The 27,502-nt window shown below is 38.7% G+C and overlaps 5 protein-coding genes across 6 annotated transcripts in view; 3 read left to right on the top strand and 2 right to left on the bottom strand.

The window, feature by feature from the left end:
- The window catches only part of jam3a (junctional adhesion molecule 3a), a 9,907-nt gene extending 7,631 nt beyond the window's left edge, over nucleotides 1-2,276 (top strand). The window contains exons 7-9 of the mRNA XM_035680746.1: nucleotides 722-851; nucleotides 969-1,020; nucleotides 1,117-2,276. Of these exons, the coding sequence (XP_035536639.1) occupies nucleotides 722-851; nucleotides 969-1,020; nucleotides 1,117-1,152 (218 nt within the window). The 3' untranslated portion in view covers nucleotides 1,153-2,276. The remainder of the gene's footprint in view (nucleotides 1-721; nucleotides 852-968; nucleotides 1,021-1,116) is intronic.
- Nucleotides 2,277-5,306: 3,030 nt separating this feature from the next.
- vps26b (VPS26, retromer complex component B) lies at nucleotides 5,307-11,651 on the top strand. Its single transcript, XM_035679755.1, has 6 exons — nucleotides 5,307-6,085; nucleotides 7,267-7,423; nucleotides 7,614-7,778; nucleotides 8,777-8,952; nucleotides 9,052-9,194; nucleotides 10,550-11,651. The coding sequence occupies exons 1-6, from the start codon at nucleotides 5,863-5,865 to the stop codon at nucleotides 10,685-10,687; spliced, it is 1,002 nt and encodes a 333-aa protein (XP_035535648.1). The 5' UTR covers nucleotides 5,307-5,862; the 3' UTR covers nucleotides 10,688-11,651.
- Nucleotides 11,652-12,603: 952 nt separating this feature from the next.
- On the bottom strand, nucleotides 12,604-15,555 carry thyn1 (thymocyte nuclear protein 1). 2 transcript variants are annotated; one of them, XM_035679757.1, is made up of 9 exons: nucleotides 15,470-15,555; nucleotides 15,221-15,353; nucleotides 14,063-14,121; nucleotides 13,824-13,975; nucleotides 13,661-13,729; nucleotides 13,420-13,512; nucleotides 13,236-13,331; nucleotides 12,861-13,011; nucleotides 12,604-12,756 (listed from the first exon to the last, which is right to left on the bottom strand). In XM_035679757.1, exons 3-9 carry the CDS (start codon nucleotides 14,109-14,111, stop codon nucleotides 12,710-12,712), a joined length of 657 nt encoding a protein of 218 aa, XP_035535650.1. In that variant the 5' UTR covers nucleotides 14,112-14,121; nucleotides 15,221-15,353; nucleotides 15,470-15,555; the 3' UTR covers nucleotides 12,604-12,709. The 2 variants fall into 2 exon arrangements, with proteins under 2 accessions (XP_035535650.1, XP_035535649.1); XM_035679756.1 differs by lacking the exons at nucleotides 15,221-15,353; nucleotides 15,470-15,555 and adding an exon at nucleotides 15,059-15,206.
- Nucleotides 15,556-16,114: 559 nt separating this feature from the next.
- Nucleotides 16,115-21,279, top strand: acad8 (acyl-CoA dehydrogenase family, member 8). The gene is made up of 11 exons (XM_035679754.1): nucleotides 16,115-16,268; nucleotides 16,782-16,882; nucleotides 17,002-17,171; nucleotides 17,521-17,630; nucleotides 17,771-17,847; nucleotides 17,945-18,082; nucleotides 18,207-18,342; nucleotides 18,942-19,039; nucleotides 19,172-19,324; nucleotides 19,409-19,511; nucleotides 19,684-21,279. The coding sequence occupies exons 1-11, from the start codon at nucleotides 16,151-16,153 to the stop codon at nucleotides 19,737-19,739; spliced, it is 1,260 nt and encodes a 419-aa protein (XP_035535647.1). The 5' UTR covers nucleotides 16,115-16,150; the 3' UTR covers nucleotides 19,740-21,279.
- Nucleotides 21,280-22,178: 899 nt separating this feature from the next.
- The window catches only part of esamb (endothelial cell adhesion molecule b), a 44,837-nt gene continuing 39,513 nt past the window's right edge, over nucleotides 22,179-27,502 (bottom strand). Inside the window, exons 5-7 of the mRNA XM_035679753.1 lie at nucleotides 24,719-24,841; nucleotides 24,461-24,590; nucleotides 22,179-23,236 (exon numbers count right to left, since the gene is read on the bottom strand). Of these exons, the coding sequence (XP_035535646.1) occupies nucleotides 22,768-23,236; nucleotides 24,461-24,590; nucleotides 24,719-24,841 (722 nt within the window). The 3' untranslated portion in view covers nucleotides 22,179-22,767. The remainder of the gene's footprint in view (nucleotides 23,237-24,460; nucleotides 24,591-24,718; nucleotides 24,842-27,502) is intronic.

The raw sequence follows: 27,502 nt of genomic DNA, 5'->3' as shown, positions 1-27,502 counted from the left end.
TGAATTGGCGCTCTACAAATAAAACTCAATTGAATTGAATAATGAGCTCAGGAGATCTGCCAGTATGAAACGTGACAGGTGAACCCTAATATACTAAGTAAGTAAGGAGAGGACAGGAGAGGAAGAAGAGAAGAATGGATCAACCATTCCCACAGTTTCAGGTAATGTGGTGCACTGTAGACAACATACTATTATATGAAATAATATGTAGTTGTGGGAAACTGTATATGCTGCAGAAGTTCATAAATTCCTGCATATATTGTGTTCATTTTGATTTTGACATACTATTTTATAAAACTACGACTGCAGATACAACATGGTTTTCACTACTGATTCTTTATGTTCAATCAATAATATGTACATGTCAATATGATATACACAAAATATCAGAGCCCGCAGTTTTTTTTAAAGCTATTTTATTTCATTGTATTTATTATTAATATTATTTATTATATTGGTAAAGAGAGACGGGCAGAGACAAAGGTGCACAGTAACAACAATAGTGTAATGTGATCAGATGCTGATAGAGGCACATTTATGATAGCTTTACTTGGTATGCTAGGATTATCAAATTGAATTAATTACTTTCAGTACTTCAGTACTTTCATGTAAAATAAATATAAATATACAAGAACAAAGATCATAGTGCTCTGTTGATGTAAATCAGAATTAGTCAGGCCACCTAACTCTGTTAAGATATCCTCTCTGTGTCCTGTTGCAGATGACGTCGACATCCTTGGGATTTTCCTCAAGTCGTTTGGTGCAGTGATTGTATTCGTCTGTCTGACTGGTTCCATCTGTCATTCCCTTAGACGTGGATGCTTCCACAAAAAAGGTCACAATGAAAATAAGTGAGTGTACGCTACGGGTCTGGAGCAGGAAAGAGACCATATGTTAATCTGTTTCTTTAATTCTACATCATGTGAAGGATTTTGTATTTTATTGTGTATTTGTTTTGTTTGTTTCAGCTACAACTGGCCAGCACAGACTGATGGCGTTGACTATGGCGATGCAGATGAGGTAAACAAAGCGTTTACTGCATGTCTTACTGTGAACAAAGGAAGCTATTAAAGGAGGTGTTCTGCATACTAAATTTCTGATTCCTATTTTTCACAGGGCCATTTTCGCCACAAGTCTTCATTCATTATTTGACGGCTGAGACGGACGATAAGATGGAACCAGGACAAACACAAAAACTGTTACGGTTAACTTGCTACAATGATGCTCCAGATGATGAAGTTTGAGGTGTAACATGGCACATTATTCTCTGATGCACATAAAACTCAAATCAACCAACTTGCCAAAGTAATTTTAATATCATTTTGTGGCACTGTTTCATGTTTTTTATAACGTAATAGCATTTTTTAAATTTTATTCTCTGTTCGTATTATTTTCCAATTAAAACATTATTTTTTACTCCTTATTTAGTTTATTTTCCAGCATGTTTTTATTAAACAGTAAAACCATCACAAAGCTGTGGAATTTGATATTTGGCCCATGGTATCATCGCAAAAGATGCTGGAAGCTACATTCCTTCACAGTTTTTTGGACAAATCCTCTTTTATAACTCTTAAACTTTTTACTGAGTACACACTGAAATTGTTTTACAAAACTCCTTTACATTATATTTGTTCATAAGATAAACATGTTCGTATTTTGTTTTACGTGGGGGAGAGTTGAACCTTGTTTTTGTATATACTGTAGTTACACAGGCAATAAGCAGCAGACTGTATAAGGCTGATGAGCTCAGATTCAGAAGGCACAATTTATCAGCCTTTCTTATATTTACAGATAACAAGTATGTACGAGTAACCCGTGAATTTGAATACCATATATCCCACTATGCTGCAAAGTCAATATGTACTATAAAGGTGGTGAAGTATGATTTTTAGAGTGCTGTTTCTGTGTATAAGTGACCTTCTGTGCTTTACTAATTATTTTGTGAGTATCGGACATATTGTCCAGTTTTGACTCAGTATTTAATGTACATAAATACATAACATTTTTTGATCTTTTAATTTTCATACATTGCACTCCATACCTTATTGTAAATATGCAATAAAACTGTTTGTTGGAAATAAATTTACAGTATTTACTGTTCAGTGTGTTTCTGCAGTGTTGAGCCTGTCATTTCAAACATTAGTGTCAATGATTTGTGTAACAACTCAGGAACTGTTGTAAAATGTCCACTGTTCATTTGATATTAATGCTATATGTTCATGTTATTTTGTTACAATTAAATACATTTGAACTGTTAAAATGTTGTGGAGACTCAAATGTTTGATGTGGTTATTATGGGAGTGTATTGTCAGATATGAGTTTGAGAAAGGACAGAAATTGTCAGCTTTATAGAATACTGTAAAACTATTTAGTCTTAAATTTAAACACAGTCAAGCAGAATGTTAAAGTATATAACAGCATTTTAATAGTGGAGCTGGTCAAGGTGGAACTCATTTTAACAACTTTATTATTGTTATTATCTTTAATCAACAATTAATCCTATCGTAAATTCATATTTTTGCATCTAACAATCTTAATCTGCTCTTTAAAAACAGACAACAGCTGTCTGATAAGTAGAGTAAAATTTATAATATTTCTATTTTATGCTGCTTTATACTTCTACTCCAAACTCCAAACATTTTTGACAGCTATTGCTACCAGTTACTTAACATATTAAGGTGTTATATAAAAAAGTGAGCTTAAATATGATATATGCATTATTAGAAATTAAACTACACAAAAGAAGTTTAAAACAGCTCCACTAGCTGCTTATATCAGTAATTATAATCCTATATTATAATATATATATGGCCATTCTTCTGTATAATGTACTGTACTAATGTAATGTACTGTATAACTACTTTGTATGCTTACATTTGTATCTTTGAATGTGTTTGAATTATTTATTTTAACTTGTAATGGAGTATTATTACATTGTGATACTGCTACTTAAGTAAACTAAGTACAAATACTTTGTCACTGTAATTAAGTAGTTCTTTTAGATATCTGTACTTTGTATTTATTTTCCTGACAACATTTTACTTTTACGCCTACATCTTTATACAAATATCTGTACTTTCTACTCCTTACATTCTCAAAAACAGGCTCATTACTTTGGTTTTAATGCATTTGAGGGGAATTTTGATTATTATTATTTTTTTTCATCATTGCACACCTTCCGAACATCAGGACCTGTGCATAACAAGAGGGAGAGAGGGAGACTCAACCCTATTTGAAGTTTCAATTAGCTTTGCATGGAAACAGCTGGTAGAAATGTCCTTCAGAGAAACCAAGTGAGTACTTTTTACTTTTAGAAAAACTTTTATATATCTGAGCCTGTACTTTTTCACTTTTATTTGCCAACCTCTGAAAGGACCTGAATACTTCTTCCACCACTGCTTTCTAAAAAATATTCTTAAGTACAGTTGAGTAAATATACTATTATACGAATATTAGTTTTCTCCACTGGTCTTACTTACTTAAATTAAGATAGAAAACTCAAAGTACAAAGTCATATACAATATTATGATGCAGTATATAGAGATAGGTGACAACAAGGAGAAACCAACATCAAGTGTCTGTTTTAAGGATGGTGGTAGGGGGCGCCGTCTAACACATTGATGCAAAATCTCCCATAGGTGTTTAACTGGGTTAAGATCTGGCTGACAGGGGAGGCCATAGATATGATTCACATCATACAGGATAGAAATTAGTCGTCATAGGATTAAGGTGATCACTCAGAACAACTTTGTATTGATTTGCGGTGACCCTTCCCTCCATGCCAGCAAAATGCCCCCCAACAGCCTAACAGAGCCACCTGATCCCCGCACTGCAGGGGTCAACATTCAGGCCTGTACTGTTCTCTTGGTGTAAGACACACAGATGTACAGATTGTAAATCCCTCTGAGGAAAAATGAGATGTGTTTTTTTGCTATAAATAAAAAGTGACTTGACGTGACTTGACATGACACACATGCATTCGCCCACTTGTCAAGAATATGGTGAAGGATGACTCATCTGACCATGTCACTTTTTTTTTACCTCCCTGTAGACCAGAGCCTATGGTTTCTGTTGTTGTTATTTATGCGCTGCAACTCTGATATCCCTCTTTATGCGTCGATGGACTGTTCTTTCTGTCAGTCTGATCACAGCCTGCATTGACATTCTCAGTCATATGAGGAAGAGCTGCTCTATTGTTTTTCCATAGGCCTATATATTGCACTAATGCATGAGCATAACGATCATGAAATGTGCCGTGTCAACCACAATTTCCAACCCTATTAGTCGATTTCTTTCCCATAGATCTAAATGCATATGTCACTTTAGTCACTGTTGCTATTAAAGCACTAGCGAGTTAAGCAGTCCTCCTGCCATCCGTGCCCTAACAAAGAACGCCTACATAAGTGACCTAGATCAGTGGTTCCCAACATGGGGTCAGGACCCCCACTAGGGATCACCAAAGCTTCATGAGGGGTCATGAGGCATTCTTGATTTTAAAGGCACAGTAGGCCTGTATTTCAGCATTCAGGTCACTTCTGTGAAGAAAAGTAAATAAAGTAAAGTAAAGTAGATGGAACAGAACAATGGCCAAGCTTAAGGGACTAAAAAACGCTGAATAATAATCCGCTCAATATTCATCAAAATCATTCGTTTTAAATAAACTTCTTGCTAAGTTTTCTATTTGGGTTGTTTGTACAGTTTTTACTATAATATGAAATACACATAAAATATGTCACTTAAGCACGGGTCGTCAGGTTACTCAATGACAGAAAACGGGTCCCTAAAGGAAAAAGGATGGGGACCATGGACATAGATCTTTCCCTCTTGCCATCTGTCATATCCACCTACCTCATCTACATAAAGAAACCTGCACATAAATATTTATTTCAGCATCCTTTGCACTCTGCACCATTGCACTATTGTTTACTGTCTACAAATTATTATTGGTTTTTGGTTGTTTTTATATATGTATAACTGCACATAGTAGTGTATGTTTATTTTGTGAAGCTTGGTGTCCTGTTTATTTATGCTTGATCTGTGTTTGTACATCTAGAGCAATGTAAAACTGGAGCACATACCGGGCCAATAACAGTGGTTCTGATGAACTGTTTACTTGCACCATGCAGAGCACTTATGTTAAAGCATCTGCATTCACTATGTGTCGTTCCTTTTTTTTTTTTTACCTTTAATTTTGTCACCCATCTATTTGTTTTGTTGTTTAAAAAGCTCTCACTTCCGGTTTGAAGCACCAGCGCCCAAAGATATTCCCATTCTCTGTATTTTATTTTGAAAAACTCCACCCGGAAAGAGTTCACCCAATGCAGATGGCGTACATCCTGGTCGTTTGACAACATTCATCGTCTTTTCTTACAGAAAAACAAACATGTAAAATATATTCACCCAGCGAGGATTGTGTCCATTACGACGCAGACTAGGTTGAGACCAGTGTAGACTATTCCTGGGAGGCATTAAGGGCAACAGAAGGAAACAAAAAAAAAAAAGAAAGAAACGACCAGTCTTGCTGATGGACGTATTATCTCGCGTTGTGCCATCGTATCGCTATTTTGCCTCGTCGTTGGAAATGAGTGCGGACATGTAGCTAATGTGTTGTTCTGTAAAATATCGTCGACTTTCCTCCCCCATGTTTAACAGTGTGCTGTGTGCTCCGAGAGGGAAGTGAGGTCGCACACCCTGCAGGCCTTACTCTGTGTGTTTCTTTTCTACTTCACATTAGCAGCTTTGTTTTGTTGTTGTTTTTTTGTTGTTGGTTTATAGTTTTTGCGAACAAGTCAGAGTAACGTTACGAAAAGAGGTATTTTTTTTACACAGCACACACACAGACACACACATTGTAACGTTACAATGAGTTTCTTTAGTTTCGGACAAAGTGCAGAAATTGATGTAGTCCTGAATGACGCTGAGACGAGGAAGAAGGCTGAACACAAGACTGAAGATGGAAAGAAAGACAAATACTTTCTCTTCTACGATGGCGAGACTGTCAGTGGAAAGGTGAATGTCACACTGAAGAACCCCGGGAAGAGACTGGAGCACCAAGGGATCAAAATTGAATTTGTTGGCCAAATAGGTGGGTAGAAAATATCCTAACTTCCACATTATTACATTCACCAGTGAGTTCATACAGTGTGCAGCACAGTCTGGCTCCTTCCTCCTTTTTCTCTTCGTCAACAAGACATAGAATAGACAAAAAGCCATTTATATCAGGGACTGTACACTAGTTATTGCAGCAGTACACAAGCATAAATTATTTGTGCACCTTTTTAATTAAATGAATTGTACCACTTACCACTACCATAGTATTATGTTAATTTTAGATAGTGTATTTGTTCCTTTTTTAAGAAAATATTAATAACACTGAGGAGGGTCTCTAAAGTATTAACATCAGGGCTGCACAACTGAAGGTCAGGTGTGTAAGATCTACTGACAGAAATAGAATAGAATATTTATAGGTGTGTTTTCATTAGTGTATAATCACCTCAATATAGGTATGATGTGTTTTTGTTACCTTAGAATGAGAGGTTTTTTTTTAATCTACAGGTTGCTGTTGCTGCTCTGGTTGTAGATCGGGCCTTTTGCGTATTTAGAATATGTAACAAGTCTCAAAACCTTGTTCAAATAAGAAGAGAGCCTAAGCAAATGACAGCTTGCAGCGCACGTATCGACTCTCAGTGATGTGTGTGTGTGTGTGTAGGTAACATGTGGAGAGTTGACAGCGTGTCGCTGGTGACTGAGTTAGAGAAAGAAATCAGAAGTATCACACAGAGAATATTGACCAAAATAATTATATTTTTTTCCATAATCGAGCAGCTCTAATAACAGTGTGAAAATATGAGTCTCATTGTGATGAACCCACAGAAAATGATCACCCCAATCTGCAGCTACTCCCAGTGTTCACCCAGACCCAAAACTTAACTGTACTGATTCGCTCTCACAGCTCTTCAGGGAACACAACCTGCTCAATGCTGAACGGCAGACACAGTTAAAGACTAGATCGTACACACAGTGGAGCATTTATAGTAGAGATCAAAACTTCAGGTGAAAGTTTAAATGAAAGTATATGACTGTATATCTGTCCAAACTTACTTCATGAGGGCCAACCATGAAATAAACACATATGATTTTAGCTCCGTATTACAAAACCTACATTTATCATTTACATCAGTAAATGTTGACGTTATCTTCTTGTGTAAACATTTTATTCTCAAAGTGGACGTCACTTATTTTGTCGATCGCATCTTTCTTTTCTAGAGCTGTATTACGACAGAGGGAACCATCATGAGTTTGTTTCCCTCGTGAAAGATCTCGCAAGACCGGGTGAAATAACTCAGTCGCAGACCTTCGACTTTGAGTTTACTCATGTTGAAAAACCTTACGAGTCCTACACAGGCCAGAATGTCAAGCTAAGGTAAGTTTGATCATTCACTCTACGTTAGTGAAATGAGTGACTGTCAGTGTCACTCTTTAACCTGTCTGTCATGTGGTTAAATTTAAACGGATGTTGCCTACATTTACCTGTGGTGTATATATATTTTATGGGTTCGTTGTGATAATGTGGAAACAGTATTGTTTAAAGTCTCTGTTTGTTCCATTTGCAGATATTTTCTTCGTGCCACTGTGATCAGAAGATTAAATGACATCAGTAAAGAGATGGACATCGTGGTCCACACACTGAGCACTTACCCCGAACTCAACTCCTCCATTAAAATGGAAGTTGGCATTGAGGATTGTCTCCACATTGAGTTTGAATACAACAAATCAAAGTAAGACTCTCTTATTTGTCATTGTTGATTAATCTATATACATTCATTTAAATGAACTGTTTAGTGAAAACATAATGACAAATGTCCCTCAGATGTCACAGAGCCTAAGATGAGGGCCCCGCTTTGCTTTGCCCCCCCTGACCAGTCTGCAGTCTTAGGCAAGGCAATGCAAGACAAATGTATTTATATAGTACATTTCATATCTAAGGAAACCTAACACACAATAACAAAAAAACAATAAAAGCAAGCAAGCAAAAGCACATAGACTTAAAACAATAAAAGAGTTTTAAACACAAATATAATATAATATGTATCCTTACCTATAAAACAGAGAAAGGCAACAAAACCACACATTTGAGAAGCTGATAATAATAATAATAGAATAAATTATTTGAACAATTAACCACTATCAAATTTGTTGTAATCTAAATGTCAAATCAACATTTCATTATCATTTCATTTACCCAGTTTGTTAAAGTGAACACAAATAATAACAAAAAATACACCAGAATGAGTGCTACTGTAGTCGTTCTAGTCTGAGTCACGCTTGTAATGCAGAAAGACAGTTAGGGCTGCAACTGAAAGCTATTTTTATTATTGATTAATTAATCGTTTGGTCTATAAAATGTCAGTACATGCAAGTTCCCAGAGCCTTGGTGCCTTGTTTTGTCTGAGCAGCAGTCCAAACCTAAAATACATTCAGCTTACTATCACAGAAGACAAAGAAAACCAGCAAATATTGACATTAAAGAAGCTGAAACCAGCAACAGTTGCTCAATTAAAAATCCAAATAGTTGGCGATACATTTTTGATTCATCGACCAATAATTTCAACTGTAACGGAGTTATTTCATGATGTCCAGGGGCAGTGTAAAGTATGCAGACACTGGAGAAACAATCTATAATATAACAATATTCTGTTTGTGCTCAGTTACCAAACTACATGTGATTTACAGCCCTCGTTCTCTTCATTTGTGTCTTCATTCGTCCTCTTGACAGGTACCATCTGAAAGATGTAATTGTGGGAAAGATCTATTTCCTGCTGGTGAGGATTAAGATTAAGCACATGGAGATTGACATCATAAAACGTGAGACAACGGGCACCGGCCCAAGTGTGTACCATGAAAACGACACTATCGCCAAGTACGAGATTATGGACGGAGCTCCGGTCAGGGGTAAACAACACTTCAGTCTTCGATTTTAATCACGAAGCATCTGGTCATTCAGTCGAGATCCACATCATCTAACCTGTCACCACGTGTTTCATATTTCAGGAGAGTCCATTCCCATCCGGTTATTTCTGGCCGGTTATGATCTGACTCCCACCATGCGAGACATCAACAAGAAGTTCTCTGTGCGCTACTACTTGAACCTGGTGCTGATTGATGAGGAGGAGAGACGTTACTTCAAACAACAGGTAGGCTAGTGCTGATAAAGGATCGTGCTCAAAGCCAAAAGTCAGACTGGCCGCTCAGTGTGTTCACATGTATTACAATAATCTGAATATTCGTCACTTCCAGCAGTAATCAGAGTTTAGAAACATCTGTGTAAGTGTAATATGTAGCCCCAGCACTGTAATACAGTTACATTGCTGCTGCAGAAACTTGAGTAGTTGGCTAACCGCTGGCTGGGTTTCCTTTACATGGAATAGAACAGAGAGAGAGAGAAATATTCAATAGTAAAATACTACTGTATCTGTGTCCCGATTCTATACTACGTAGTAATTGTAAGAAAGCTTTGAGTATTGGGCTGTCAAACATTCAAATAGATTTAAGGTGGGATCTGAGTTACAGAAATGTATTGGATGACAACAGAGAAGTATTAAGTCTTTGGAAACACACTTGTGAAGTTGGCATTCAAAGGTTGGTATTTAATTAACATCTGTTTGCGCACATAATGTATCATTTGCTTTGGAAACGATACAATATGATAATCCATTTATTGTTTAAGTAATTTGTCTAAAATATTTACTGGTGTCTTGCCTCTCAAATGTGAAGATTTGCTGCTTTTCTCACTTTTGTGTCTTGGGAAATGTAATATCTTTGGTTTTTGGACTCAAAAACAAAGTATTTAAAGATGTCATTTTGATGGACTTTTTCTTTCTGTAATAAAACAAAAAACAGATTGATAATGCAAATAGCTAGTCCCAGCCCTAAACAGTGCACTCTGGTAGGTAGGATAAAGTAGGACTGTATACAGTTTCCTATAGGTGTTTTCACTGCAGCAAAGGCACAGGTGTAATAGCTAACATGTATAAGGTGAGCTAGTTGCAGGGTGCTGGTGTTGTCTAACTGAGCTATTGTTAATGTTATTAGTAACAACTGTGCCTTTCCTACTATGACAAATCATATCAGGCAACAATGACTGCTGTGAAAGAGTTCTGTTGACAGGAATACAGATTGTGGTTGAAAAAAGAAACATCATTAGGGAAAAGAGATCTCATGTTTGGTCCATTTGTTGTAGATAAGAGACACATGTAAAGCTTAACTAATTATTTATCTTGTTTTTTGTTTGCATAAAACGATAGTTGGTGTCACTTGGGATGAACAGTATAGCATTTTATTTTACTATAAATAAAAGCTTTATTGTCCTATTTGTATTCAAAATTACAAAGTTAAAGTGCTTCACAAAAATTGCTGCACTTGTGCAACAGTGTTCCTGGATAGGAAAGGACAAAAGATATACAGTAATCCACTCTAGGGGATGATAGCATGTTTGAGTTTCTTGAGTTCATTAATACCAGTCTTTTTCTCCACTCCTTGTCCTATGCAGGAAATCACACTGTGGAGGAAAGGGGACGTGGTGAGGAAGAGCATGTCTCATCAGGCCGCCATCGCCTCTCAGAGGTTCGAGGGCTCTGCTGCTTCAGAGAGCGCGCTGGAGCAGGCCGCGAAGGAGGAGAGCGGGTAGAGCCGCAGCCCCTCCAGTCTCCTCTTTCGGCACTCATCGGCGTCTGCGACGGAGTGTCGGAGGTACCTGTCAACTGTACAACATCTGGTGAAGCAGCTGTTTTTATTCGTAGCCGCTGCTGGGAGGAAGAAGGGAGACCATACATACAGTAATAGAGTATGTGAACAATGAAACAGTTTGCATGAGGCATTCAGAGTGGCTTCAGGCTGCTGGTCTTGTCCTTCCTCATTAATGCATTAATTCTTTTTCTTTATGGGAATCAAACTAATCACCTGTCGCAATGTGTAAATGTTTCATGTGAAATTATTGAATTTGTAAGCCTTCTGTTGGTTACACTCTAACGCTTTTCTCGGGATAAATTGATTTCTAATTTCTTTATTAACGCAACTGAATTGTCATGAATTTTCAACAACATTCCACCTTAAATGAATGCATTCCTAACACTGTTATGAGGTCAAGAAATCTGAGATACTTTGCACTGCTATATCTGGCTGAACACATTTTTCTCTGTGTTTCTGTGTTTGCACAAAAAAAATAGTGGAAACTGGAATCTTTTTTGAGTGAGAGGGCTCAAGTATTAACCCACACATTTTTTTATTATTATCTGTAAATAAGACCAGCTAAAACCTTTAATCTTGTTCCCTGGTCCTGCTTGTGTACGTTGACTATACAGTAGTACACAGTGCCACAAAATGACCTTTCATGTTCATATGCTTTACCTCAGCATTCCAGTATTGTTAGGAGAGGGTGTTGTGTTAAGGTCTGATAGTATGAAGTCTTCTGTATCCTCTTTATTAGAGACTTGAAAGTTGTGCCTAAGTGTATCAAGCAAATGAAATCCTCCTGCCTCTAACATAATTTTAGTCTTTTAACCAGAGAAATGTTACATTAGAACTATCTATCTTTTGCAAAATGCTAATCAATTCTTCCTTGTCCCCAAAAGTCAAATAAATTGATGCCAAATGGAAAAAAAAAAACTCTTTGGTTGTATTGTAGAAATGAGTGTTTGTGACAGACATGATAAAACTAAATAATTAAAACACCACATGACAAAGATCTACTAACAATGCTACATACAGTAAATGGGTGAGTTGTGTAACCTTGGAGAGACATTTAACACGTGAGAGCTTTGAGCAGGTAGTGTTTTTTCAGATTTTTCAAATGCTTATGGATCCTCAGAGTAACATTCAAGAAAAACGGAATTAAGCTGGGATAAACTGAAGTGTATTACAACTTAAAAACTGCTGGAAAACTTTGAAAGCTGCTGCCTCTTAACACGCTAAATCCCAAAAACAATAGTGGATCATACCCCGGAAAGCATGGAAGCATGTCACACATCTGTTCTAAATTAAAGTGTCATAAACACCAGACTGTACATAGATCACAGCCCATGTTAACAGGTGATCCAGAATGAAAAAAAAAGTGCATATAACTGCAGCTAGTGATTGGTTCCATAATAATGCATCAAACTTAAGCTGAAACAGTTAAATACGTCAGTCGCTGCTGTTCCTATAATAAATTAGAATTTTACATACGCATTGCTGAAGGAATTACGAGTTCTGCTTGACGTCAACGTTTATCTTCCCCCTCACTTCCTCATCACTGGACAGCAGTGGACCTCATTAGGGAAATTTATGGAGCGCAGAATGTTAAGTAATTTGTATCAGGTGAAATTTGCATTAAATGGGTGTTGGGGATTGTGAAGAATGGTCTCTTATGCTGCTATACACAAATGACATATTGAGTAATGGCGATCAAACAAGCTATACTGAGGGAAAACTGCAGTTTACAACATTACGTACTTATATTGTACTGCTTTATATACTGCTGCTCTTTGGTATCCAGAGCCTGTAGTTTCAGGGCTGAAGTTGTCCAATAAAAGTCGTTACAAGTTAAAAACTGAGTTTGAGCCATAATTTGAGCAAAACACATTTAATAACATTTATAAACAAGATAAAAAAAACCAGTAAGCTGCTGCTTCATGATTTTACAGTGTCAGAAAGCATCAGTTGGTCCAAATCCTCACAGAGGCTCTTCATCCTCCAAACTCAGGACAAAGTCAAACTCCTCTGCAGAGAAAGAGCAGAATAGAAAGAATAACGAGCTATGTAATAAAAAAAGACACAGGCATTACCTGGTAGAATAAGTAACATGCTCCTCCTGCTACACTTACCAGTGGTTAGGGGTTGCACAGAGAGTCTGGCTCTTGTGAAAAGCGCCATGTCCTTTAGAGGCCCTCCTGCGGCGCGATGCTGCAGGTGGTACTTTTTCAGCTCAGACAGAGGAAGAAAACGCTTCGTCATTCTTTGATACTGAACATCTACCTAAAAGAGAAGAAAACAAGATCAACCTTCAGGCTTTAATCTGTTATTAGAGAATGTCCCCATACCATTTTTTCCTTCCTGATACCTGAACTTTGTGTATCAGCCGTTAAAATATACTATATAAATCATTCTTTTTTAATATACTACTAAGCCTGTATGATTGATATCATTGGCATTGGTATTTTAGGCAGTATTCATTCGCTGTTATTCTTGAATTAGCCTACCATGCTCCACTTGGGGTTGTCTGGTTTACTGTTTGCATCGAAATGGACATCCTTCTTATCAAACTGAGTGTGGTCCACATAGGCTTCCTTCACAATCTAAAAAAAGGAAACACAGCGGAGTATCAGGCCTGTCTGCAGCTTTGTTGAAATAATTCGAATACTCTCAGCGGGGAGAGTGACTTACTTTCATGACTCCTGCTATGCCCGGTTCCTTGCAGTTGCTGTGGTAAAAGAAAGCCAACTGCCCGACTTTCATCTGCCTCATAAAATTGCGCGCCTGCAGATCAGATGACAGATAATTTAGAGGAACATTCCCACAGAGAGAACCGAGGCTGGTGAGGAGAACATGACAAAAAAGCCTTTTCAGAGTGGCATTGTGCTGGTGCCTTATCTGAGGCGTTTTCATTACAGTTCTGTGTTTCTACCTGATAATTGCGGACGCCATCCCAGCAGTCAGTCTGATTAGGCAAAGCCTTCAGATCCTCGATCCCGAACTGCAGAATGAACCAGATGCGTCAGACGAGAGCAGCTCACCCACATTTTCCAGTTTAACAACATACTGTGCTGATGACCGTCACCGCTGCGTACCTTCATGTCGATCCCGTTCTCAAAGCGGCTCTCGGGCTCAGACTTCATCAGCCAGTGGCGGTACTCTGGAGAACCAGCTGACTCTGAGCTCTCCTTCGTCTTTCCCGTCGCCTTCCTTTTACCGACAGCTGTTTCACCATCATCGTCTTTCCCTGTGGAGTTGAGACATTAATTGTCACTCATCAGAAGGTATACCATACCAGACAATGGGTTTTACTTTGTGAGTTCATTTGTTTTACCTGAATCAGCTGCTCTTTTACCGACTCTGGCCCTTGTCTTTGGTGGCATCTCTCACAGTCTGTAACGTGAAAACATAAATTATCATCCACAATATGGTTGGTGATGGTGATATGACAATATCTATACCTTGAGATGAAATCAATTTGTCTCTCTAGATCTATTAAACTATTGAAAGCAATGGTGCAAATCAATGGTTCTCTTTATGGCTATATTATAATTTCACATGATTTTTGCAAGACATATGTTCATTTTATTAACAATTTCTGAACTGATTTTACCAAAGAACCCTTACCATTAGGGTCGCAACTAACAACAATTTTTACTATCTGCATTTATAATCCCCTGAGTGAAAAAAGGTCAAGTTCATGGGTCTTGTTTTGTCCAACCAACAGTCCAAACCCCAAATATATATATATAAAATTTACAACCATTGAAGATTAAGGAAACCAGCAAATATTCACTTTAAAGACAACTGCTTATTCAAAATAGTTGCTGATTAATACTGCTTTATTGATACTGATTAATTTTCTGTTGGTTGACTTATTGCAGCTTGACACAAAAAAAATTACTGTGAAAGCATTTTATATTTTCCTAGGAGCAAAAATGAGATATCCAGATATCAGCTGATCAGTTACATCAATCTAAAAGTAATGCAGAATAACACAACAGCCCTGCAATAAATCCTACCATCACATTATATGTATATATTATAGTGTTCAGTTTGTATTGAAGCTTTTTTAAAAGAAGTTTGTAGTTTGTGCCGGTGTTTAATTTGATTGCATTACACATGTTAAACTTCCTACCTAGAAAATAGGAATATAAACCCTTTTCCCAATTGTACTCTCCTACTTTGAGCACTTTGAGCACAGGAACATGCTTCCTCTTCCTCTTCCTCTTCCTCATCATCATCATCATCATCATCTGACATGCATGACAGAGATTAGTTCAGACTGTACACAAATCTGAGCAACACGTGTAAAGTAGAGGCGCCTTACAGTGTGAGAGTAGTACAGGTGATAAAGCAGAGCTCAGTCCTGATCAATCCAACCTTCAGTCCCACAGTGCTGCAGGGAGGTGCTGGTCCGCCATCAAAGCCCGCGAGAAACACCCAAAACACGTGATGTCAACAAACTTATCGGCGCACTTGATTTATTTACCAGCTGCTGCACTTCCAGCCAATGGTTCCTGAGTGAGCACAGTCTCCCCCAATGACAGTGTCTCCCCCGCTGTGAGGGAGGCAGTAGTCCGTAGTAAGCTGCTCTTCAACGGAGGTGGGGCGGTTAACCGGGCCTACATTAACGGAAACAACAACCAGGTCTTCATCCTTGAAGTCTTTTCTTTTGTAAAATCACAAAATTCAGTTTGAAAACCCTTTAAATAAAACTCTAATAAAACATTAATCTCACCTCTGTGTCGTTTTTATTCAAGTAAGTTTTCTAGTCTTCTTCGCCTCATTGTGTTGCGCCAAACTGTACTGAGCTCGTTACTGCCCCCTGTGGCCAGAGGGCAGGACACACCTACTGGTGTATCACGGTGTCTTTTATGTGGACAGTTTAAATTAATCTATAAATATATGGTAAATTATGTTATTATTGTATTGGTAAATTACGTATTCACTGTTGTAAATGGAGACATAGTAAGCTTTTCTTTGTATGTTTTTTTTAAATGACTTTAAATTAATTTTTCTTATAGCTTAAAACATTTTATTCCAGTAAAATAGCACAAAATATTTATGAGGATATTTCACACTTTTTGCTGTTTTTTTTTATTTATTTCTTGCTCCTCATTAATGTATTTAGTTTCTTATTAATGCCTGAAGATCTAATTACTTAGTTCCCATAATCGTTCTTATAAATCCCCCTATTTTTGTTTCATGTTGTATTTAAAGTTTGTATTCTCCACATTGAGTTCCTGAATGTTTCATATTATGTGTTTAATAAAAAAAAACAAAAGAAGGTGTAGTTGAGGTTGTCCCTCTAATAGCCACAGGGGGCAACAATGAGCCACACTCGGCGACAGACAATAAACTACATTTCCCAGCAGCAGCCGCGGCCGTGTGACATAATTCAGCACTGTGGAAGGTAAACATGGCGCCTGTCGGACCTCTAGCGAGAATCGCCAGACTGGGCTCCGGCATCTGCAGGAACCATCGTTTAATCCTCAACAGGAGCCCACAGAGACGAGGAATAGCTTCATGTATCGACCGTAAGTCCCAGAAAACGAGAGCTCTCAGCGTTACTAATGGCAGCTGTGTGTTAATGAAAGACAGGAGGGTGGCCATAACCGAGGAAAGTGGGCTAACAGACCAATGTGGCTGTGTATTTTTTAATAAAAGAAGATTACCACACACAGTTATTAAAGTTGGTCAAGCTATCTGCCATTGGTTTGTGTTGCTCCTCCTGGTCCTCCAGTCAGGAGGCAGAGGGAGCTACACACCCCTCCTTAACACCGCCCCTCTTCTCAGGCAGGTTGTTTGATGTGTCTGGGGGATGTAAACAAGCCTGAGTTGGATGATTTAATAGTTGAATGATTCATTGTCTTGACTTTAGAGTTTAGCCTCCTCCTACTTCACATACGACCAAAGCACTCAAAATGTCTGTCAGCTTCAGGATCACTCACTGCCAACAATGTTTAAATCATACTGCCTCACTTTTAGGTTGCATATGCTTTCATCCTCATGTGCTTTATGAGTTGTGTGTATGTGCTCTTTGTTGACAGCTGCTCATGGACTCACAGATGAACAGAGGGAGTTTCAAAAAGTGGCCTTTGACTTTGCAGCCAATGAAATGGCCCCACACATGGCAGAGTGGGACGAGAAGGTATGTTTCTTTTAATATATGGATTTGTTGCACTCCACATTCGCTTTGTCTGCTCTGCTAAGTTATAGTTCACCGTCATCATCATTTATTGATATGTGTATGTTCTTTTCTCCTCCCAGGAAACGTTTCCCGTAGAGACGATGCGAAAAGCAGCCCAGCTGGGGTTTGGTGGGATCTACGTTCAGCCGGATGTCGGGGGGTCGGGTCTTTCTCGGCTGGACACGTCAGTTATCTTTGAGGCTCTGTCCACAGGATGTGTCAGCACCACAGCTTACATCAGCATCCACAAGTACGACCCCCCTCATATAGCCACAATGGCCTGTGACTGCAATTTAAAATAGGATTTCTTCTGGTTGAGTTGTTTAGGTTAGAAATTCCTGAAAGGGCCCAGATAAGCAAATTTGCCACAATTTTGTGAGGCTGTTACGATACAGAGTTACAGCTTCAGTAAGTTGAAACATGTAATAGAAAAGAAGTTTTTGGTGGTTGTGAAACATAATTTTCTTCAAATAACCTTCCTACTTTGTCAGATATATTGTAAAGGAGAGGTAACTGAATTACACTGTGACCTCTCACTACTATATAGGACACCATAACGATCGCCGTGACTCATACTTTCTTTGCCTGCAAATTTGCAGCATGTGTGCCTGGATGATCGACACCTTCGGCAACACTGAGCAGAGAGAGAAGTTCTGTCCTGATCTCTGTTCGATGGAAAAGTTTGCTTCCTATTGTCTCACTGAACCGGGTCAGTCTTTTTCTTCTATATGTATTGCAAATTAAAGATAATTTAGTTGGTTATGTAAGTACCATCTGTGCTGTTTCTCTAATACACACGTGTACCTCAGTTAAAGATGAACATAATAAACATGTGGTCTTTGATTTCAGGCAGTGGCAGTGATGCTGCTTCACTTCTGACCACAGCGCAGCTGAAAGGTGACCATTACATCTTAAATGGTTCGAAGGTAACTCCAAAGCCTGTGTATGCTCACGATGTAACTGCGACCAGTTTCTGTTAAAAAGACAACAGTGAGGCGGAAACACACGTCTCGTCTCTTTCAGGCCTTCATCAGCGGAGGAGGAGACACCGACGTCTATGTTGTGATGTGCAGAACAGGAGGTAAAGGACCGAAAGGAATCTCTTGTTTGGTGGTAGAGAAGGAAACCCCGGGCCTCAGTTTTGGCAAAAAAGAAAAGAAGGTAGAGTTCATTAGTGTTGTGGTGATTTTTAATTATGTTGCACTGTAGCCAGTGTTTGCAGAAAACCACTAGATGGCAGAATTAAGTCATCGTCCACTCGGCTGTTTCTCAATCTGTTCTCCAGGTGGGTTGGAACTCACAGCCGACCAGAGCGGTGATATTTGAGGATTGCGCCGTTCCAGTGACCAACCGGCTCGGTGAGGAGGGACAAGGATTCAGTATCGCCATGAAAGGCCTGAATGGAGGCCGGATTAATATTGGTGAGGAGGACAATACTATCAAAGTGGTTACAACATGTATTATCCTACAGTTAACAATACTTAGATATGTAATGTATTCCCATAGTTATAGAAAATGACAGATTCACCCTCATAATGGAAATTATTAAATGAAACCATAGATTTTCTGTAGATTTAAGAAATTATTTTGTAAACCATAGCGAGTCAGTCTCCTAAACAGGTGGAAACAGATGCGAGCATATTGTTAAAAAAAGAAAAGAGTCTTGTTTTTTGGAAGACTGTGTAACCTTTCCAAGAGGATTCTTCCTTTTATGAATTAAAAGTTAACTTCATTGGCAGTAAAATACAACCTAGCTCAAGTCAGTACACTCACTGCAAACTGCAGCTGCAGCTTTACTTGGCTGGACCAGTTGCTTATGGTGGCTAATGTTAGCAAACTCTAGATATATTGATGCGTAACTGACATTAGAGTAAGTATGCCAAGTGTAATTCTCTAGTTGTGCTACTATTCTTCTACTGATATACTGTTTTATCATGGGCTGTTATTTAGTTCCATACTAGCTTTAAGAGTAAAAACAGCTTCTCAATCAGCAGTTTTCATATAAACACTCTGCCAACAGCGTCTTGTTCTCTTGGGGCGGCACATGCCTGCGTACAGCTAGCGAGGGATCATCTGTTGGTACGCAAGCAGTTTGGAGAGACGCTCTCCAACAACCAGGTAAAGGAGCTGCATTTTCCAAGGATCCAGTGAACCAAGATCCAAATTGCTTAGCTACTGCTCCTGAGAAGTTCTCTTTAATTTGTCCTTCTCTCTCTCTGTGTGTGTGTTTGTGTGTGTGTGTGTGTGTAGTTTCTTCAGTTCAAACTGGCAGAAATGGCCACCAAGTTGGTTGCATCTCGTCTTCTGGTGCGTGAAGCTGCGACGGCGCTGCAGGAGAGCCGGTCTGATGCAGTTTCTCTCTGCGCCATGGCCAAGCTCTTTGCCACAGATGAGTGTTTTAATGTGAGTGATACCGTGTGATAGTAGGAGTGGTGTTTGCACTTGTTTCCCTTTTTTCACTTTTCTACATTTGTTCCTGCTCAACAGATCTGCAACCAGGCTCTTCAGATGCACGGTGGGTACGGTTACCTCAAAGACTACGCAGTGCAGCAGTTTGTCCGGGACATCAGAGTACATCAGATCCTAGAAGGTGAGCTTTATATATAACTACACTGTCTATAACTTTGATCTTATCCTGCGTGTTTTGCGTATCGCATTTGAAAGATTAAGTTCCTGAAATTTAAGAGGGGCCTTCATGCTATGATTTTGTAACAATTACAGTTTGTGTGATTCTTTTATTTCCTCCCTTTTTTCCCTTAAAGGCACAAATGAGGTGATGAGGATGATCATTTCCCGAAATCTGCTGACAGAGTCATGATGAATCTTTTCCCCTGGGTCTTCAAGTGACTGCAGTAGTGACCATGTTGTTATGGTCATCCTCTCGGGTTTGTTACTGTGTGACTGGCGTCCTAAAATGCCCTCTGGATCGCAGGTTTTCTAACGCTGACAAAGGTCATTGGAGGATTTGGGGTAAACCAGTCAGTAAAATGTAGGTTTTTCTAGTTTGTTTCATTTTTATCTACACAGGTGGCAAGGCTCTAGGGAAGGCAATGTTGATTCATCAGTCTGACACTGGTCTACAGTGAAATATCTCAGTAACAATTGCACAGATTTCCAAGTAAATGTAACACATTTGTTGTTAAAAGAGGATGAATCCAAATGAAAGCAGTGACCCCCTGGCACCAACTACACTTCTTTATGTATTGACTGAATTCCAGGCTATACTTCGAGATGATTGCTAATATATGAAATAAAATAAAATATACATTAGCATTCAACAGATCTAATGTATAATTAAAGTAGACAAAGCACATTTTATTTAAGTACAGAATGCAACTCATAAACACTCACAGTGTTTGTCCGTCATATGAGCCATATGACAGCCATGAGTCATATTAAAGCCATTGTACGTAGGAACAAGAGTCTGCTGTCGTCATAGCAGCTCTGTGAGGCTATACTTAGGCACAGTGGTGCTTTGAGCCATAACACCGGCCTGCTAACATGCTCACAGTGACAACGTTAACATACCGATGTTAAGCAGGTGTAGCATCTTAGTAGCATGCCAACATTTGCTAATTAGCTCAAATAACAAAGGACACCTGAGGCTGATGGGAATGTCATTCGTTTTGTGGGTATTTGGAAAAAGTGAAATCTTGACCTGATGGTGTGTTATTACAATTCATCCTGGAGAGAGAGACATAGATGTGTGTAAAACATCTCATGGAAATGAATACAATAGTAAAGATCAACCTAATGGTGACAGCAGAGGACAATTAATATAATCTCCAAGGTTAGTACGATTCGTCCTCTGTGGACCATGAATGTCTTTACAAAATACAATTGTTGAGATATTTTAAGTGGTGGACCAACTGACCTATTGGTATTGCCAATCCTAAAGCCATACTGCTACTATAGCTGAAAACTTGAGTTTGGGAACAAAAAGGTTGCTTCCTGTGAAGATGCCAGTGTGGATATACTGTAGTCTTGTTTTTCTATAAAGCTGCTCTTTACCTTACCTCTTCTAACAGTTTCAATTTGTGAAAAGATGTCTGTTTTTCCCCCCCATTCATTTAAACACCAACATCAGTGTTAATAAAGGATATGGTGGTTCTACTGTACATCACACATCTATATCACATGCAGTCTAAGCATCTCTGCCCATTAAGTGGCCTTCAGATCTTATTTTTCTTCTTACCCTGTTGTGTCTTCTGTAGTGTGTAAAATGGCCACAGACAAAAACATGCTGTGTGCTACATTTAAAAATATATGGGTGGTGTATTGTGGTTTAAAATGTCACTTTGCAAATTATGTTTCTGATCACACTCCAAATAAAATAACCTCAGCTTGCATAAAAAGAATCAGCCTTTTTATTGTCACCCGATTGGGAACTATTATTTACAGTCATTTTATATGAATTGTGTTTTATAAGGGATTTTAAGTCAGACATGCTAAAACCAAACACTCCAGAACACTTTATTGAAAAACTGTCAACAATCAAAACTGCATTGAAAGTGCTACACGTAGCTTTTCTGCTTCAACACATCACTGCCAAATCATTTGCAGAGTTTAGTATACTTACAAGAAAACAAACAAGACCATCAGCAGCGCTCTCCTCAGCTAATGGCCCCGTAGGTTTGCAGTAGTTATATCAAGTTATACAAAGCACCTTTGAACAAAATAGTCAGAAATGATCAACTTCAACAATGTCGTACTCACTATTTTGGTTACATTCCATCTACCATTACAGGCAATATACTCACAAAGTATGTTCTCTCAGCAGACATCAGTGTCATGAAACCGTACTGACATTGTAACTTTAAGGTCAAATAAACAACCCTCACATGAACACGCGTAAATGTGGGTCAAAGAAAAGCGAGACGTTTGAAAGATTACTTGAATTAAATACCTGAATTGTGACTTTGCTGGGTCTTTTTCTTGCTCTGAACTAGTGCAGATAGCCTGAGAGAAGTGATACTTACACAGCCAGGTACAGTGACATAGAAATTAAATTATAAAAATGTGTTTATTTTTACTTTGTTCTTTTATTGTACAAATGTAGCCAAAATTTTATATACTTTTTGCAAGACCTGCAAAACTAACTTAGCTGTTTAATATAGTTAACAGTATCTAGACACACTGCATTAAAAGTCCAGTGTGTAACATTTAGGAGGATCTATTGGCAGAAATGTATATGTATATGAATATACTATTCATAGGTATGTTTTTATTAGTGTTTTTAATAATCACCTGAAAATCACCAGAAATGGTTGTGTTTTCATAACCTTAGAATTAGTTGTTTTTATCTACAGAGGAAGCAGACTCTCTTCCATGTTTGTCACATTGAATCGCCATGTTTCTACAGTAGCCCAGAGCAGACAAACTAAACACTGGCTCTAGATAAGGCCTTTTGTTGTTTTTCCTGGCCACTGTAGTTGCTCCTGCATGTTCGGAATGGGAGGGTGAGGCGAGGGTGTTCCAATCGGCAACTTTACCTTTAGATGCCACTGAATCCTACACACTGGTCCCTTTAACTCTCTTGAAATAAATGGCATTATATGTATACTCCTAAAAAAACGTGACAACTTTTGGATGAGATTTTGAAGATCTGTTTATAAGCGTGTAAATAAAAATATATTCCTTTTTAGTGAAGCAGCATACAAAGAGAAACTTTATATGCTGAAGGGAGATTTTGTGCAAATGAAGCACAAACCACACCTGTGAGGCATTTTCCCCTCTCACTACCTCCCGGGTCTTCATGGAGAACGTGCTTTTCCATTTCAAGGCATACTTTCTCTCCATCCACAACCACTGTCCCTTTTATTCCTCGTCAGAGACGCTTCCGCCGGCTACACCAGTGAGCCGGCTTGGCTTTGAGCAGGCACCATGACAGCAACGGCTCCCATGCGCGTCAGAGTGGAGGAGCTCATTTGTGGGGACACAGTGAGTGGAGGTGGCACCTGAGGCTGAGCCCCCTCAGTCCTGTTGGGGACGGCGACCACAGGGCTCCTTAGAACCTGCGGAGGGCCCCCGTTCGTGCTGGGAGGTCGCTTGTGTTTGCGTGATGGGGTGCCTCCGATGTTGTAACCAGGAAGTCCCTGTAGCGTGTTGGCTTCTCCAGGTCGCAGCTGGTAGGCGTTGATCACTGAGCTGTCTGAAGCTGAGATAGGGGAGTACGGGTAGTGGAAGTTTGGCTGGTGGGGGTCTCGGGGTCGGGGGCTGGTGGCTATGGAGGACAGCGTGCCGTTCTTGGATACGATGTCTGAGCCGGTGTTGCTCTTTGCCCATGACACTCGCTTCGGTGCCTGAGCATCCTCCCTATGGCAGACAGAGAGGAAAGAGAAACTCATAGTTAATGAAAATGAAGACAAAAAGGAAATAGGTGAAATCTTGACTTACTCAAATAAAGTGATAATACATCCTCTTTATAGGGAAGGCTATCGTTCATTTATATGGAGGATCAAACAGGTCGTGATGTGACTTTAAATTGACCTTTTACTTCATTGATTATGTTGAGAATAGTTTTTTTGACTGCTAATGTTATTCATAAGTAGACATTCTGACCTTTTTTGTGTGCTAATAACATATATTTATATATTTGTATATTTTTTATTCGATTGTTGCTGGTTTGATTTTCATTTGATTCATTTTTGCTTGTGGATATTGTTTTAGATATATTTATTTGTCTTGATCCTTTTTTGTGACACATTTCCATACCCACATACAGTATTTATGATATAAGGGTACATTGTAATATCACCGGCTTGTTCTGTCTTTAAATACAAAAATAAACTTTATGTCATTGTCAATATGAACAGTCGCAACAATATTACACATCTACAGTATACTGCTGAAATATTATTACCAAAGCATTATGATGTAAGCCCTATTTTAATGATTTAGTTGGTCATGGTGGAGCCACTTTTACAAACTTTCTAAATTATTGGTTCATTTAATCTATAACAACAGATTATATTTCATCAGATGATCATACATTTTGTTACGTAAAGTCTGAATAATTAAAGTTTCTAGTAACTTATAGCTGTCAGACAAGAATATTTCTGTGACATTTACAATGTTTCTTCTGAAATGTATTGCAATGCAAGTACCACTGACTTCAGAAATAAGCATTTCAATGCATTATTCTTATCAAAACAGTAATATAATTATTAAATGCAGATAGATTATTGCTTTTATTTGATTTAATAAATAAAACTGAAAGAAGAAAATGTGTGTGCTCATGCTCCCCTACTTATTTGTGAATTTATTTAGAATTTGGGCCTATAAATATAAAGAAACATAAAACCCAGTACTCAAGTGAGATACAAGTGACTCACAACTTAAGTTGAGTAAATTCACCACTGCAAATAAATAATGTGTAACAGCTGTCACAGTCTGGGTGCAAATTATTAAATTAAAGACTTTAAGGTATTAGGTACACCTGTACAATCTACAGTATCTACAATACACACTGTGCGTTGTGCTGCACTGGTACAGGTGTACCTAGTAAATTGTCCACTTAGTGTATAGTGAAACTCTCACTTGATCTCGTTGGCTATCTCCTCCTCGGTGTCCCGCCTCCTTTTCAGTATGAATATGAGGAAGAGCGCCATGGCCACCAGTCCCACTATCGACCCCAGTGTGGCTGCTGCAATCATGCCTGCATTGGAAGCTGGGAAACAGATCACAGGTCAGTACTGACACCTAATGAGTGTCACAGCTGTGTTATTTATAAAACACACTGTTGAACAATGGTGTGTGTGCAGTGGAGTAAAAGCAGAGTCTTAACTGCGTACGTACAGGTGATAACCTCCAGGTTAATGGAGCAGCTGTCGGAGCCGGCAGTGTTGCTGGCTCGGCAGATGTACTTCCCTGACATGCTTTTAGTGAGGTTGCTCAGCCTGAGGGTGCCGTGTCTCTCATCTACAAAACAACAGTTACACACACACATCATAATGATATATTTATGTGATCCGGGCATGTAGGCTTGGTACAACTAGCCAAACTATGCAGGTTGACATTAAACTGTTAGACTACTATATAACACATTAGAGGAGTATATTGTCAAAGTTACAAACACAACTTTACTGTCATAATACAATGTAATGCAAGAATGAACTGTATGGAAATCTCTCATGGATTGTGTATCTTAGACATTTTTTGGGCTGTTTTATACTTGGATCTGCATATTTCTGCATGTTGGACGTTTCTTAAAAAAGCTTGCACTGATTCTTAATTTGGTTATTTTTGGGGTATATTCTTCCCTTAATTTAAATGATATCACGATACCATTACTGTGTGCAACACATCCTGGTAGTGTTGAATCATAAATTACTGATTCTCACCCACAATCCAGAATTAATTCACTATTAGCCAATATCTAATCCCTACGGCGTATAGTTTGGCATTGGTGCGATCCCACAGATCTGCGGATGATTCTGCTACGTAATATGTTTGTCAGCAATTTTTGTTTTAATACTTTGCTCACTCCAAGGTCACGACACAGCAGTAAGTGTGTGTGTGTATCCGTCTTAGTGCTTTCACAACTGGTTATTTCCATTCAACACAATCTGTTCCTCTTGACACATCTGGTTTTAAAATGCTGTGTTGTTGTAAACATAGGCTGTAGAAAAATAAACAAGCTTCATGAGCGACTTATCAAAACAAATCCTCTGAAATCCAATCTTAGACTTCACATTGCAGCATGTCTTCATCTGATGTGTTTTTGCTTTCGTGGGGATCGCAAAGGAAATGAGAGGGAGTGCGCGTCTGTTTTGTGGAATCGCTCTCCTAAAGTGTTGGATCAGGTGGGTGTATTGTAAATCTTCGCGCACACATGACACCCGCTGCACCCAGTCAATCCGAAGAGAAAAGTAATGCAACCCGGGGTGGGGATGCATCCAAATCATCCCAGATGAAAAGTCAAGGTTCACACTATAGCAGCACACAGCAAATGAATGCAAGAGACCAGAAAATCCGTAACAATCAGTGTCCACACCAGCTGCCTTCCTATCAAAGTTTGGGTGGACTGAGCTTTGAGTTTTGTCCACCACCATCTGCTACTGCACCACCAGGAAGGAGGTTAATGTAGGGTAGGCAGATCTACAGATACTAACTTTTAGTTATTTTGATTTTATTTACTAAAACGGGTGTAACTGGATGAAAAAGTCAGTCATTTTCTGTTGTAATGTGCTTGTTGGTCTGCTGGTTTTTCATCCAATGTGAGTACATGTGATCACACAATGAAAAATTTTCCATATGCACTAAAATGATTGAAATTGAAAGTAAGCATAGCTGCTTAACAGCTTTATTGTTAAGCTATCAAACAGAGTATTAAAATCATGCTTCAGAAATCAAAACAAAACGGGTGCCAAATAAAACAGTAGAAGTAAATGTAATATCCACCTGCCCCTCTCCCAATATTTAATCCCCAGACTAGAAAACCAGCTGTGAAGAACCGAACCCAATTGTGACAGATTAGCAGAACATCAGCTGACTCTGACCTTGGAGCAAGTTCAAGCCCGTACAGTGATCGGATCCCAGCGGCGGCAGAGCTGGAGGGGATCTGACGTTACAGTTTAGGAACTGCCTCATATCAGGACAGGAGCATTACTCATATTACCCTGTCATCACTGCAAGGTCAATAGGCAGCATTTGTCAAAGCCCTGACACATGACACGTGATTAGTGTAAATCAGCAGCATTTTTATATGACGCTCATAGTATATAGTTTGCCTCCTCACATGACATCGCCCAAACTACAGTGGATTAGTTATCATCATTAATGTAAAAGCGCACACATTCACGTGTCAAAAAGACACCTTTAAAACCAGATAGGAATCAGAAAACGATGCTGTACCATTTATTGTAATTTACTCCCTGCCATTAATTTCCTCTTGCAGGACTAGTGGGTGCAGCGATTTAAAAAATACATTTCAATTAAAATCTACTGGCACTAAAACTTAGGACTGTACAGGACACGTCTGTCTATTCACTCACTGTTCTATTTATTCATTCATTGCCTCCATTTATATGTGATATATTGTATACTGTGGCTAAGGAGTAGCACATAGCGTTTCCTTAAATCTGGAGAACAAGATTTGTAGACCAGAGCCCCTCTGCAGCACTACAGTACTTCATTATGGTGCTGTTCTATCAAACATTTTACCTTTAACAAATAATTACAGCTCTAATAATAATTAGCGATTTGCATGTTGCACTCCATATTGCGATTCCTATAATATTTCGATTAACTGTGCAGCCCTAGTTATTTACTTTGTTGCCGAGAGTTAGATGAGAAGATCAATAGCTCTTATTTCTCCACGGTAAATTAAGGTAAAATTAGCAGCCAGTTAGCTTAGCTTGGAAGACTAGAACCAGGGGGAAATAGCTAGCTTATCAGTCCAGCGGTTCAAAATGCGCAAAAAAACAAAACAAAACAAAAACCCTCTAAAGTGCACCAATTAAGTGCCAGAAAATACATAAACCAAAAACAAAAAAAGGTCTTTACAGGGTTTAATTAGTGAGCTTCAGTACGGAAGCCCTAAAGGGCCATGCATTCATACATTTTATTTCCTCCGTTTTC

Source organism: Morone saxatilis, unplaced genomic scaffold (assembly GCF_004916995.1).
Source record: "Morone saxatilis isolate NCDOM2014 unplaced genomic scaffold, NCSU_SB_2.0 Contig8, whole genome shotgun sequence".
Lineage (NCBI taxonomy): Eukaryota > Metazoa > Chordata > Actinopteri > Moronidae > Morone > Morone saxatilis.
This window is presented reverse-complemented; position numbering and strand designations above follow the sequence as displayed.